This window comes from Megachile rotundata, chromosome 8 (genome assembly GCF_050947335.1).
Source record: "Megachile rotundata isolate GNS110a chromosome 8, iyMegRotu1, whole genome shotgun sequence".
In the NCBI taxonomy this organism is placed as follows: domain Eukaryota; kingdom Metazoa; phylum Arthropoda; class Insecta; order Hymenoptera; family Megachilidae; genus Megachile; species Megachile rotundata.
In genome coordinates this window covers 13,047,381-13,062,582 of record NC_134990.1, presented here as the reverse complement: position 1 = coordinate 13,062,582, position 15,202 = coordinate 13,047,381, and the positions used below count along the sequence as shown (strand labels likewise).

Here is a 15,202-nt window from a genome sequence, read left to right as displayed (position 1 = left end):
TGTATTTGCACGAGGATTCCATTTTGAGTGCTACACTGATTACACTTGACATCTCAAATTTTCAAGATATACTTCACATCCCAAATTAGTCTAAACCCCAAATTGTTACACATCCCAAATTAATCTAAATCCCAAATTAGTCCAAATCCCAATTTAGTCCAACTTCTAACTTGGTCCACATCCCAAATTAGTCTAAATTCCAAAATACTCCAAATCCTAAATTGGTCCACATTTCAAATTAGTCTAAACCCCAAATTGTTGCACACCCCAAATTAATCTAAACCCCAAATTAGTTCAAATCCCAAATTAGTCCAAATCCTAAATTGCTCCACATCCCAAATTAGTCTAAATTCCAAAATACTTCACATCCAAGTCAAGTATTTATCTCCACATCCCAACTTCTCAAATATCCAAATCCCTAAATGTCCATCTCCACATTCCTAACTCCTCAAATTTCCAAATCTCCAAATGTCTATCTCCACATCCCAACATTTCAAATATCTAAATCTCCAAATGTTCATCTCCACATTCCTAACTCCTCAAATTTCCAAATCCCTAAATTTCCATCTCCACATCCCTAAATCCTCAAATCTCCACATTTCTAACTCCTCAAATTTCCAAATCTCCACATCTCTAACTCGAATCTCCAAATTCCAATTCTTCACCTTCTTGCTTCCAAATCCCCACTGTCCTGTTCTTCCCCAGCTGTACCATCGATGTTTAAACAAACGTGCTATTAGGCCTTCACAATGCTACCTAGTATTTAACAATACAACCAAATATTTAACAACCCTCATCATCAACCTCTATAACCCAAGAACCCAATTCCCCATGGATGCACACCATCTTTCGGACGACGCATCCATAATGATCGCCAATGGCGGAGATTTGGAATTCCAGTGAGCATCGATGCACCAACGGGACCAGTTACGCACAGATATCTTGACCGTTCAAACCGGCCCCGTTTCTCGCCAAATTACATAACGGTGTGATAAGCAAAGACATTTCCTCCGCTGACACGAATTGTCATTTCGCCCGAGGATACACGCTATTATCTAGCTCGTGAGCGGGTCACATTCGTGCCGTATCATCGAACTGGGAACTACAGTTTCCGAATCTGATTCCAACTTTAAATGGAACATTCGGGTCTGATGTTCGCGAGATTGCAACTTCTTGTATCGATTGGATCATTTGAGGAAGTTAATTGTAGTATTAAGTTTGTAATAGTTGAGTAGTAACATTTGTACGTTTGGGGTGGTTCCTGTACTAATATACAAATTCAACAAATAGGATTAATTGAACAAATTGAACAAATTGAACAAATTGAACAAATTGGACACATTGAATAAATTGAACAAACTGAACACATTGAATAAGTTGAACAAATTGAACAAATTGAACAATCTGAACAATCTGAACAAATTGAACACATTGAATAAATTGAACAAACTGAACACATTGAATAAGTTGAACAAATTGAACACATTGAATAAGTTGAACAAATTGGACATATTGAATAAGTTGAACAAATTGAACACATTGAATAAGTTGAACAAATTGGACACATTGAATAAATTGAACAAACTGAACACATTGAATAAATTGAACAAATTGAACAAATTGAACAAATTGAACAAATTGAACAAATTGAACAAATTGAACAAATTGAACAAATTGAACAAATTGAACAAATTGAACAAATTGAACAAATTGAACAAATTGAACAAGTTGAACAAGTTGAACAAATTGAACAAGTTTAAAAAGTCTGACAAGTTTAACAAGTTTAACAAGTTTAACAAGTTTAACAAGTTTACCAATTTTACCAAATTTACCAAATTTAATAAATTTAATATTAAATCAAAAATTAATTTGAGACAAGGGGTTGCAAAATTTGTATGCTATTCAACAATTTTATGCTAAAGAAATTTATGAAGCGAAAGTTTGAAATTTTGTAAATTCTTAAAATGCTAAAAATGTAATATTTAAAGCGAAATGGCTCGCGAACGCCATCTTCCCGTAGCCGTCATTTTGTCCCCCGTTTCCAATCGCTCCACTTTTCCGTTGCACGGTTCATTACACGGGACATGACACACAGGCCACCGTTATTAACATTCTTCGCGGTTCAATTTGTTCCGTTTCCATGTGCCGGGATAACCACGCGACAACGGATGATGGATCAACCGCGGCCCGATAAACTGTTCCACATTGCTGCTTCTCTTATTAACCAACTCCTGAATTTCCATCAGGTTTTTGCTGCTAATGTGCTTCTTAGCCAATGACTGCTTGGGTAATAAATGGCGAACGTATGTGAGATGAGTTGATTGTGAAAACCTTTAAAAATTAAGCAAGTACACATGTGGTCTGCTATAAATTTGACGGGGAAATGTTAACAATTATATTGGATTCCTGCATTGGAAATATTTTTGAAATTAACAGGAGAAAATATTTTAGACAAAAATTACTTCAAATTTTAATTCAGAAGATCATTACATCAAAAGCTAGAAAAGTGTATGAAACATAATAGCAATATTTAGATTTGAAAAGGAACATATGAATAAATATCAATTTTGCAAAATGTTGCTAACAATTTATCTAACAATAAGCGTTAAAACATGCTCTCCGCAATTAAATCTTAATAGTAACCATTGGACCGTCCTTATCCCGGATAGTTAGCTGTTTTGTCTCCGATACCGCGCAGCCTCCAAGAAATCGCCATCTTGAACAGGTGAAAGGAGATTCAAGAAGAGCGAAGGAGAGAGAGAAAGAGAGAGACAGGAGAGAAGCAAATAGAGAGATTCAGGAAGACGAGCAAGGATCGTCCTCAAAGCTGGAATGCCGGAGGCGTTCTCTCGATAACGTGCAACCACGACCTTTATCTCTCGTTATTCGTCCTCCTCCTGCATCCTTTAGACGAGCCCTGTTTATTCGGCCATCTGGCCGCCATCGAGCAACCCGTCAAATTTCCGGTGACATTGTTTCGGTTTACTTTCCGGCACCGATTAGATGGTTTGCGGATGAGCGATATGGTCTACGGAAAATATGTTCAATTATCGAGACGTTTGTTTGAATATCGATGGTTTAGGTGGGATGAATGGGAAATTGGGGATTTGGGAAGTTGGGAATTTGGGGATTTAAGTTAGGGATGAGAAGATGGACATTTGGGGATTTGAAGATTTGAGGGGATGGAAATTTGGGGATTTAGACATTTGAGGAGTTAGAGATGCAAAGATGGGAATTTGGGGATTTGGAGATTCGAGGATTTGGGATGTGGAGATGGACATTTGGAGATTTGGATATTTGAGGAGTTGGGATGTGGAGATGGGGATTTGAGGAGTTGGAGATTTGAGAATTTGGGATGTGGAGATGGACATTTGAGGAGTTAGGGATGTGGAGATGGGAATTTGGAGAGTTGAAGATTTGAGAAGTTGGGGATGTGGAGATGGACATTTGGAGATTTGGATATTTGAGGAGTTGGGATGTGGAGATGGGGATTTGAGGAGTTGGAGATTTGAGAATTTGGGATGTGGAGATGGACATTTGAGGAGTTAGGGATATGGAGATGGGAATTTGGGTATTGGGAGATTTGAGAATTTGGGATGTGGAGATGGACATTTGGGGATTTGGAGATTTGAGAAGTTAGGGACGTGGTGATGGACATTTGGGGATTTGGACATTTGAGAAGTTGGGATGGGGAAATGGATATTTGTAGATTTGGACATTTGGGGAGTTAGGGATGCGGAGATGGGAATTTAAGAATTTGGAGATTTGAGAAGTTAGGTTTGAGAAGATGGAAATTTGGGGATTTGGAAATTTGAAGAGTTGGGATGTGGAGATGGGGATTTGAGGATTTGGAGATTTGAAAAGTTAGGGACGTGGTGATGGACATTTGGGGATTTGGAGATTTGAGAAGTTGGAATGTGGAGATGGGCATTTGGAGATTTGAACATTTGGACATTTGGGGAGTTGGGATGAGGAGATGGGAATCTGGGAATTTGGAGATTTGAGGATTTGGGATGTGGAGATGGACATTTGAGGAGTTAGGGATGTGGAGATGGGGATTTGGAAATTTGAAGATTTGAGAAGTTGAGATGGGGAGATGGACATTTATAGATTTGGTCATTTGAGGAGTTAGGGATGCGGAGATGGGAATTTGGAGATTTGAGAAGTTAGGTTTGAGAAGATGGAAATTTGGGGATTTGGAAATTTGAAGAGTTGGGATACAAAGATGGGAATTTGGGGATTTGGAGATTTCAGAAGTTAAGGATGTGGAGATTTGGAAATTTGAGAGGTTAGGAATATGCAGATGAACATGTCGGGATTTGGAGATTTAAGCAGCTAGGCATGTAGAGATGGAAGTTTGAGTATTTGGAGAACTGAAGATGTCAAAATCTGGAAATTTGTTGATAATTTGAGAATTTATGAAATTTGATGACTCAAATTGCTGGAAATTTAGGCTTTTGAATAGTTGCAAGTTTGAACCTACTAAAGCAAGGAATTGAAGATTGAAAATTTTACGAAACCTAGCAACCTCAATTCAAAAACTACTACATCAATAATTTACACATTCAAAACTTGTCCAACACAAACATTTACAAGCTCATAATATTTCATTATTTAAGTAGATTAAAGTACATCAAAGACACAAAGTAAAATTCTTATAAAACCCCATACTAATTGCAAATGTAACCCAATACCTGAACATCTAAATTCATAAAAATCTGACACGCCTTAAATTATCAGCGAGTTACCCTTGTAACATTTTCCGCCGATCCACCTCAGCATAGAATTCTTCTGTAACAAAGGAATGATAGAATGACAAATAAGAGGGAAGGTTATGCTAAGAATGTTTCATAGACAAGTTGCTTCAGACTCTGCAAATTCCTTGTTCAAAGTGTGCAACCTACTACAAAGCCAACCGCATTCCGCCACTGAATGATGACTTTTGCTCATGCACAGGAAACTAATCCGTCGTAATGACGTAACCCGATTAGCTCATGCTAGTTAACACTTGCCAATATGGCTGGCAATCGATCAAGGTCCGATGAAGATGTGCGAATATATTATGCACGTTGGGATGGACGCAATTGCAGTTGCGTAGTCGACTACGTATTTCTGACAGGAAAATCGATGACGTGATTATCGTAAATCGAAAGATTTATGTAATTTGTGTAACTCCCCCCGTTGAAAGTCGATAAACATGGAACGCGAATTAAAGATCAACGGCCAAATTAAAAGGGATGACTTACTCGTGTTCGACAACGATGCACGGTGTCGATAATAAAATTGCACGTCGCTTTTTGATCGATCTCTCGTGATAAATTACCTGCTTTAATTGCAATCCTTCACTGGCTGTCGTGTATATTAGGGATGTTTTGCGGGAGAAAGCAATGCTGTGTTTGAATATTTTTTTCCCTTTGGGGGAATTTTGGGGAGTTGAGGATTTGGGTTTGGGGAATTTTGCAATTGGATTTAGGGAATTTGGGAATTAGAGATTTGGAGATTTGGAAATTTAGGAAATTTAGGAAATTTAGGAAATTTGGGAAATTCAGGAAATTTGGGATTTCAGGATCTTGGGGATTTGGGAATCTTGGAAATTTGAGATTTCAGGATTTTGGGGATTTTGGGGATTTGGGAATTTGGAGATTTGGAAATTAAAGAAATTTAAGAAATTCGGAAAATTTGGGAAATTTAGGTAATTTGGGAAATATGGGAAAATTGGGATATTTAGGAATTTTGAGATTTCAGAATTTTGGGATTTGGAAATTAGGGAAATTAGGAAAATTGGGGAAATTAAGGAAATATGGGAAACTTGGGAAATTAGGAAAATTAGGAAAATTAGGAAAATTAGGAAAATTGGGAAATTAGGGAAATTAGGGAAAGTGGGAAATTAAGGAAATTTTCGAAATTGGGGAAATTTGGGAAACCTGGGAAATTAAGGAAATTTGGGAAATTTGTGAAATGATGGAAAATTGGGAAATTTGAGAATAATTGGGAAATTGAAAAACTAGTAATTTAGAAACCCTACAAGATACTGTAAATATTCTCCATATTTAACTAAACAAAAATTTCCCAATAAATTAACAAAACAGTCCGAAACTTGAAACCCTAAAATTAAACTCACCCTCGCACCTTCCTCGTACAATGCAGAAAATTTTCAATGGGATCATTAACCGCACCTCATAAGAACGTTTCATATTTATGATTTCAGAACATTCTGGACAAATTCAATCCAGGGGCGAGGCAGTTGATCAATGCTGGGAAAGCGTATTTGAAAGCTCTTCATGGTGAGTGAATTAAATTGAATCTTTAAGAGAGGTGGGTGGTTCGAGATGGGGCATAAGCGATGCCCTGACAAAAAGCCGAGCAAGTTCACGGGACAAATAGCGACAGGCGAACGATGCTGAAGTGTCGTGAAGGGGAATAGGTGAAAATGAAGAAAGGAAGAAAGAAAGAAAGAACAAACGAGCTTGGAGTGAGCTTTATGCCGTCTCTTGGGTCCTGTTTCAGGATCGAATTGCCAACTCGTCAGAATTGTTCACCGGAGGGGTGTCAAGCTTCTATTTCATTCATTCTCTCTCTCTTCTTTTTCGACCTTTACATCGGCTGCGTTCGATTTGCTCTTTTTCTCATCGATTTCCCTCGTGTTCCTCCCTTTTCACGGAATACGTAAACAGCGTTTATTTCAATTCTCTCTAGTTACTTATTCGATGGAATTCTTTGCTATTGAAATCTCTTAACGTGTTTTTATCGTCGGTTTAACTCTTTTTAACGTTTCGACGTGGGGAATGTTGCATGGGTCCCTAGGCTCTCTAGATTTTCTAAACTGTTATGTCTCTCTGGAGGCTACCCTGAATCTTTTACACTTTTCTAAAGTCTTACGAATTTATTTCTATAGTCTTAGATACTTCTAAGGGTCCACTAGACTGTTCTGGATTCCTCTAGAATTTTTGGGGGATTTTTCAAATATTTCTAGGGTGATCTATGTCTTGGAGTCATATTAGACTCCACAGGTTACTTTAAAATCTTCTTAGATTTTAAGTAACTTTAAAATCTTACTAGAGCCTTTTAAGTGTGGATAGAGTCATCTTAAATTGCTGAAGTGACTTCAATATTTCCCTAGGCTCTCCTAGATATCTAGGTTATAGGAATCCTAGATCTATAGATTCCCTAGATTTTACAAAAACTAGTTATTTTCTGGATGGAATCTTTGTTAGCCAAGCTTTCTTAAATCTTTCAAAAGTTTTCCTACACACCCCAAGTCGATCAGAAGTCACTGGAAACTCCCTAGATTTTTCAAGATGTCCCTAATGTCACCCTAAATCCCTCGATCTCCCTAGATTCTATCAAAATTCTCTAAAGATTATCTATCTTTAAAGACTATCTATCAGAAGTCCCTAGAATCTCCCTGGACTCTCCAAGATTGTTACAAAGCTTCCCTAAATTACTGTAGTCTCTAGATTTTACCAAAACTCCCTAAACACACCCCAAATTCTTCCTAGCTTCCTTGACCTCCGTATAACCATCCCACAACTCTCCCAAATCTCTCTAAAGTTTTCCTATGCTTCCCAGATCTCTCTAAAATATCCCTAGAATCCCCTGGATGTCCCTAAAGTTCTCCTAGATATCTATAGTCTCCCTAGATTCAACCAAAATTCTCCAAAACCCCCAAACTGTCCTCAACCTCCTCAATCGCTCTGCAACCACCCCATCTCCTAAATCTCTCAAAAATTTTCCTATACCTCTCAGATCCCTCTAAAATATCCCTAGAATCCTCTGGATGTCCCTAAAGCTCTCCTAGATCTCTATAGTTACCTTAAATTCCACCAAAACTCTCCAAAACCCCCAAACTGTCCTCAACCTCCTCGATCTCTCTGCAACCACCCTATCTCCTAAATCTCTCCAAAATTTCCCTATACTTCTCAGATCCCTCTAAAATATCCCTAGAATCCCCTAGATATCCCTAAAGCTCCCCTAGATCTCTATAGTTACCCTAAATTCCACCAAAACTCTCCAAAACCCCCAAACTGTTCTCAACCTCCTCAATCTCTCTGCAATCACCCCATCTCCTAAATCTCCCCAAAATTTCCCATTACCTCCCACACCACCCTAAAATTCCCCCAGAATCTCCATACAGCCCACTAATTGAAACTGAAACGCAGCGTTTGGACGACAGTCCGACGCATTGTCAGAAACGGTAATTAAACTTTTCGATTTGAATTCCAGCACCCAACCGTGCCCGACTTTTTGATACACAGTTCCATAAATATTAATGTTATGATTTAAAATTGAGATATATAAACTTTATCTCGGCGATAATTAATTCGGAGGGTAATTCAGTTTCCAAGAGAAAAGTACAGCTCGTATCGCAGTCGAACTTGGCCGCGTTGCTGTAAATCAGATTAATTTCGATGCAGGCGCGGAATGCACGGGAATATAACGGGCCTCTAAACTGTTCGCGTTCAAGATCAATGCACCGGAGGCTGGTTACTCTTGAACGTTAATTAAGTTCGATAACAGTGTCTCGTATTTTTCGCTGCCCTTTAACTTTCTGCCGTTTTGCGTGCTTCGTTGGAAAACTTGCACCGTGATTTGTTAGGTGCGTCTGAACTAGTGATGGCTACGATATTAAGAAGAAAGTAGAAATTTTATGTCCATTTACTAAAATCATGATTGCAGATCGAGCAGAAAATTCATGCAAGAATATTGCCTCACCGAAAAGCATAAACGAAACGTCAGATCCTTATTGTCAGCAGATAAATAATTGTCGAAATGAAATTGAACGCAAGCTGTCACGATATTACGGCCATAAATCATGGAAATACATGTATATTTATTCTAGTTCCGCGGGTATTTCGCAATCTTCCGTCCTGGATTCACCATAAATTTACAGGAATAAATACGTCGATATGTCTGGCTGATGTCAGCTGGATCTTGAACCCGGAACGCGTATTCTACCCTTTAGCTTCATCCCTTCCGTACAATTTTTTTCCTGTTTCCTTTGTATATTCTTTGTCCTCCCATTTTCTGTCTAATCCATATTCCGGCGTTAAATAGCGCCTCCATTTTCCTCCGTTCTCCCCATTCTGTCTCATCACCACCACCTTTGAACCCGTTTTTTCGATATCCATCTTCTTTCTTTTCTTTATTTCCTCGCTTTTGTCTACTCGCAGTTTTACGTTCTTATTTTCTCGCTTAAATATCGGTGAGTCTTCAATTTAATTTACTTCTGTTTAGCGAAATATTGGTGTACAAAATAATTATGTGGGGGATGATAAGTTTAGCAACTTATAAAAATCAGACGATGGTCATCAAACTTGTGTTGCATAATTTTTCATTTTTTAATGAAAGCATAGAAGGATATCACCTGTTATGCGAAAAGCACTTTTCCAAAAATGGAAAGTTTCACAGGGTTAACCATTAGACATTGATTGATTTTGTAAGATTTTTAACGAGCAAAGGTATTTTACTGTTTTCTTAAAGTAACTCCTATTCGTTCTCATCAGGGTTCTTTTATCGTTTCTCCATACGCGTCGCTATCTATCGTTGTCAGTGCAACAACCACCCTCTCGGCCTCGGTCACCCTCTGTTCTGATCCCTCTATCATCCCCTCAGCCAGGTGGTGCAAGCATCGCCTCGGCCCGAGCCTCGATTTCGCGTGTGCGTTTTCACCATGACAAAGCCAGATTTAAGCTCCGCTTACGAGTCGGAGCTTTCCAGCTGGCTCGAATTCGCCAGGGTTTACTACATGCCGTTGCTGCATAACGATTTTCCTACCCCCGTGACGTTTTGTTATCAGCTATAATAGACTGCGTTTCGCGGGTTCAGAAAGGGAGCAGGCAGCCGGATTTAGGGAAAAACACTCGGATGTTTTCCGCTGGATATCGAACGAAAAGAAAACCGTCGTTGTGTTTGTGTCTGGTTGCGTGAAACGAGATCTGTGTAACTGTTCGCTTGGTCAATATTTTCCGTTTTAATCGCGGAATTAAACGGTGAAGGAGATCAGACGAAAGGAATTAATTTCCTTTAGGGATATTTTTCGTTATTGGTAGTCTCGAGAAATTTTAAAACCCTGTCAGAGGAGAGCGTTTCATCCTTTGGCTTGTGAGATGCACTTTTATAATTGATATAATATTTTAGACTTAACACGTGTGAAGTACTTCTGACGCACTCGTGACGCATTCATGACACATTTGTGATTTGGTACACTTGATACCTGAAACCTGATGCTTGGAACTTGAAACTTGATATTTGAAACCCGACACTTGATACCTGAAACCTGATACTTGGACCTTGAAACGTGATATTTGAAACCCGACACTTGATACCTGAAACCTGATGCTTGGACCTTGAAACTTGATATTTGAAACCCGACACTTGATACCTGAAACCAGATACTTGAAACTTGATACGTACTTTCAACGACCAGACTTGTAACTCGATACTTGAAACTTGAAACTTGATATTTGAAACCTGATACTTGATACCTGAAACCTGATACTTGGAACTTGATACGTATTTTTATTTTGCTGCGTACTTGATGACTCGAGAGTGGTTCTTCGAAGAATTTTTACATTTCACAAAAGCTCGGAGTGGACTAACAACTTTTGTGACACTGCCGAGAGAAAACAGTTTCTGATTTTCTATTTTCTAACCATTTCTTTCGTTGATATTTTTAATACAAAATGGAGGAGTAGTTACATTAAATAATGTCCGACTTCAATAATAAAAATGATCATGCAATTTCTTTTTTATTTTTAACACAAAATGCGTTGTATCAAATAACATCCGAAAATGGCAAAGTTCAGGTATAATTTTTTAGAAAAATGTGTGGTTAGAATAGAGTGCAGCTCTCATGTTTCTAGGTTTGAACCTAATTTACGACACCTTCCATCTTTCTTAGCAAGCTCGTAAATATCTTCCTTAAACGCTTCCTTTCCTCCAGTATTTACTCTGCAAACACGCCTAATATATTGCCGCTGCAGTCATCATACTTTGCAAACATACGTTTCTTACGATATCTTCTAATCTCCCGCAATTTTTTATCGCTCCTCCATCGGAAACGAGGTATCAACCTCGAGATTATTCAAGTTGTACTACTTTGTAAGACCGATAAAACGAGTAAAAAAATACTGTGCAAATACGAGTTTTAATTTTGTGTAGAAGTCATTAAGAGATGGGAGATTTTGTTTAATCTACATCGAACGGTGTTATAACAACGAAATGAATTAGTAGATGTGCCCTCGTTTCTCGAGCTATTAATCGCAATTCGCGAATTTCCCTGAAGCGTGAAATTCATCGAGGATAAAAGATCGCGAATATTCCTCGGATTATCTTCCACAAAGATTGGAACATTCGTTCCTCATTTTCTACGTAACTTAAACTTGCGAAATATGGTACTAATCTCTTCGAACTAAAAAGTTCCATTAAAAAGTGGCAAAGGTGGTTTAAATCGTAGAAATTTCTTTTAGCAAATGGGACTCTGTGATATTCGGGGTCATTTCGTATTTGAGTTATGGAACAATTTAACATTTAATAGAACTAGGTTCAGTGTTATTCGTTGTAGAATTGTTTATTAAAATTCGATGAATAATGCAAGAATTGTTAGAATTATTAGAATAATGTTTTGAAATTGTGAACTTTGGATGAATTGTGAGAAGGAGGTTGTAGGGGCTCGATATTTTCCTGCGCAGGGGGCTGTGAGTTTCAAGGATTCAATATCTTAATATTCAGAGGTTTTAAAAATTTTGTGAAGTTGTAGGAGGTCTACGATTACAAAATTCTAAAATTCTAAGATCCTAAAACCTTAAAATCCTATAGTTCAAAAATCCGAAAATCCTCCAAATTTTCAAAATCCCCAAAATTTCCAAAATCCTCAGATCCTAAATTCCAAAATTTCCAAATCCCCAAATTCCCAAATCCCTAAATCCCTAAATCCCTAAATCCCTAAATCCCAAAATCCCAAAATCCCCAAATCCCAAAATCCCAAGATCCCCAAATCCCAAAATCCCCAAATCCCAAAATCCCAAGATCCCCAAATCCCAAAATCCCCAAATCCCCAAATCCCCAAATCCCAAATCCCCAAATCCCAAAATCCCCAAATCCCAAAATCCCCAAATCTCCAAATCTCCAAATCCCAAAATCCCCAAATCCCAAAATCCCCAAATTCCAAAATCCCCAAATCCCAAAATCCCCAAATCCAAAATTCCCAAAATTCCCAAAACAAAATTTTGACCCAAAACAAGCGATGCCACTTCCATAATCAAAAGCTCGTTCTTTCCAAGAAATTTCAGCAGCATCACAAGACATATCGCGTAACGAGATATGCATGTAGCAGCTGGTAAATTTCTTACCTCGCCGCACGCCGGGAAACAATTTCTCCCATGATTTTCTTGCTAGTTTCCTAGAAACGATGCCTGGATAAACCATTTTCGACAGCGTACTCTAATTGCTATTCTACGTTGAAGTATCACCGACGGCAAGAAAATCCAATAAATCCGTAACGACAATTCGAACGAATCGAAGTCGCGACAAAAACCTGATACTCGAAGACGTCTCCCGCGTTGCCTGTTTCGTGCAGCCAGGGAATTTCGGGAATCACGATTAAGAGCTCGCGAAACAAGGTTGGAAACTGCGAAGTGGTTGCTCCACATTTTGCATAATTTATCGCAATCTCGCGGAATGTGTTTCGTGTAAGAAGCCAAGTTGGGAAACCGTGAAAGGGAGAACTGGATGGTGGCTGGGACGCTCCGGGCTTTGAATAAGTTAGAATACCGAAAAAGTGTCGCGTTCTTTGTACTCTCGTTCTTATCATTCGAATGCCAAATGCGACTGTATGAACTCTGCATTTAATGTCTAAACTTTTCAATATTTAGTATTCTGAAATTAAGGGTGATTTAAGAGCCACATTATATTCCCTGCTGACATCAGCAAAATTTACACACAATGTTAGGTATACATTAAGTTCTGTTGATACCATTGTTAGGTACATTCTGGTACCAAGTTTAAATGATCTAAGCAATGTTTATCATAAGAGGTAAGTTGATCATCAATGCTTACCTAAATGAAATTTATGTTGCATTCAACATTACCACACCGAAGGTTCCTAGCCCGCAATGTTCTGTTGCGTCATTCACGGCTAGCTAATTATTGCCACAATGCTAAGGTAATTGAAGGTTAGAATGTTAAGCACTTGAGTGATTCATAATGATACAAATTATAATTAGAATTAAACCGAAATACAACTTCAGTGAATATATGAGTCTGGTTTACCCCTTCCAACCGCAATGTGCATCATGAGTGCGTCACGAGTATCGCGAGTGCGTTGTGAATGCGTCGTGAATGCGTCATGAGTGTGTCACAAGTGTCATGAGTGCGTCATAAGTGGCATGGGTGCGTCGCGAATGCGTCACAAGTGGGATGGGTGCGTCATGAGTGAGTCACAAGTGCCATTGGTGCGTCACGAGTGCGTCACAAGTATTATAAGTGTGTCACGGGTGCGTCACAAGTGGAATGGGTGCATTACAAGTGCCATGAGTGCGTCACAAGTGCCATGAGTGCGTCACAAGTGTCATGAGTGCGTCATAAGTGGCATGGGTGCGTCGCGAATGCGTCACAAGTGGCATGGGTGCGTCATGAGTGAATCACAAGTGCCATTGGTGCGTCACGAGTGCGTCACAAGTATTATAAGTGTGTCACGGGTGCGTCACAAGTGGCATGGGTGCGTCACAAGTGCCATGAGTGCGTCACAAGTGTCATGAGTGCGTCATAAGTGGCATGGGTGCGTCGCGAATGCGTCACAAGTGGCATGGGTGCGTCATGAGTGAATCACAAGTGCCATTGGTGCGTCACGAGTGCGTCACAAGTATTATAAGTGTGTCACGGGTGCGTCACAAGTGGCATGGGTGCGTCACAAGTGCCATGAGTGCGTCACAAGTGTCATGAGTGCGTCATAAGTGGCATGGGTGCGTCGCGAATGCGTCACAAGTGGCATGGGTGCGTCATGAGTGAGTCACAAGTTCCATTGGTGCGTCACGAATACGTCACAAGTATTATAAGTGTGTCACGGGTGCGTCACAAGTGCCATGAGTGCGTCACAAGTGCCATGAGTGCGTCGCAAGTGTTACGAGTGCGTCATAAGTGGCATGGGTGCGTCGCGAATGCGTCATAAGTGGCATGGGTGTGTCACGATTGCGTTACAAGTCTCATGAGTGCATCACAAGTGTCACGAGTGCGTCACAAGTGGCATGGGTGAGTCACGAGTGCGTCAGAAGTGTCATGAGTGCGTCTCGAATGCGTCATGATCACCTCAAAAGTGCCATAAATGCATCACAAGTGTCACAAGTGCATCACAAGTGCGTCACCAGTGCGTCACGATTAAAATCAAACACCAACCCAAAAGACGAAACGAAGCACAACCAATAAAGTGCAGACATTAGTATAAGAGAGCAAAGCAGATTTTGTGAGTGTATCTAAGTATCCTATCGAGTACCTAAATGTAATTGTGCCCTTTGAATCCCGCGTGCCGCCTTTGTCCTCGAGTTTTCGTCCTTACGGAATTAATTTGTTCCGTTCCTTTAGCAGTCGGAAGGAACTTGCCGATAGAGGATCCCACCCACACCATCGAGATTTCTACTCCGCGCCATTACGCCGCGTTTCTGTGGAATCCAACGTTGGAGCAGTCGACGACAATTTATAACGAGTCGTTGAGCTACTTTGAGGGTCCTCCGATGCTCCTCCCTGAAAACCTCTTACAACTTGGATCATCCTCTGATCTGCCGCGTCTATACCTAACGACGCCACTTATCATGACATTTCTTTTTTCCGATCGTGCCTGATATGCACGTTTAACGAGCTAATTAAATTTTCTGATATGCTTCAAACACTGCTTTCTCCTTTTTCGAGGCGGTCGGATCTGGCGCAAATGTCTTTGATGTGACGTTTGGGTTGTGAGGGTACGGAACTTTTTGGTGGTAATATATTTTTTTGTAATTGAGAAATATAAGATTATGGGTGATTTTTATCGTCGTCGAATTTCCGAGTTCTGCAAATAAATATTTCAGGAAATGTCAAAAAGTCCCTTAAGAAACTCTGCAAGTTACAAATCATTCCAACAAAATTCGGTGTCTGATGAATTGAATATAACACCACATGTTGGTATAGAAATTGCAAGTACATCAGTATATACAGTTACAAGTAGATATTC

The 15,202-nt window shown here is 39.5% G+C and overlaps 1 protein-coding gene across 3 annotated transcripts in view; it reads left to right on the top strand.

Moving 5' to 3' along the window:
* The window catches only part of IRSp53 (Insulin receptor substrate 53 kDa), a 214,265-nt gene that overhangs the window by 71,151 nt on the left and 127,912 nt on the right, over nucleotides 1–15,202 (top strand). For all 3 annotated transcript variants that reach the window (XM_012292234.2, XM_012292233.2, XM_003706238.3), the window contains exon 3: nucleotides 6,209–6,284. In XM_012292234.2, coding sequence (XP_012147624.1) covers nucleotides 6,209–6,284 — 76 coding nt within the window. The remainder of the gene's footprint in view (nucleotides 1–6,208; nucleotides 6,285–15,202) is intronic.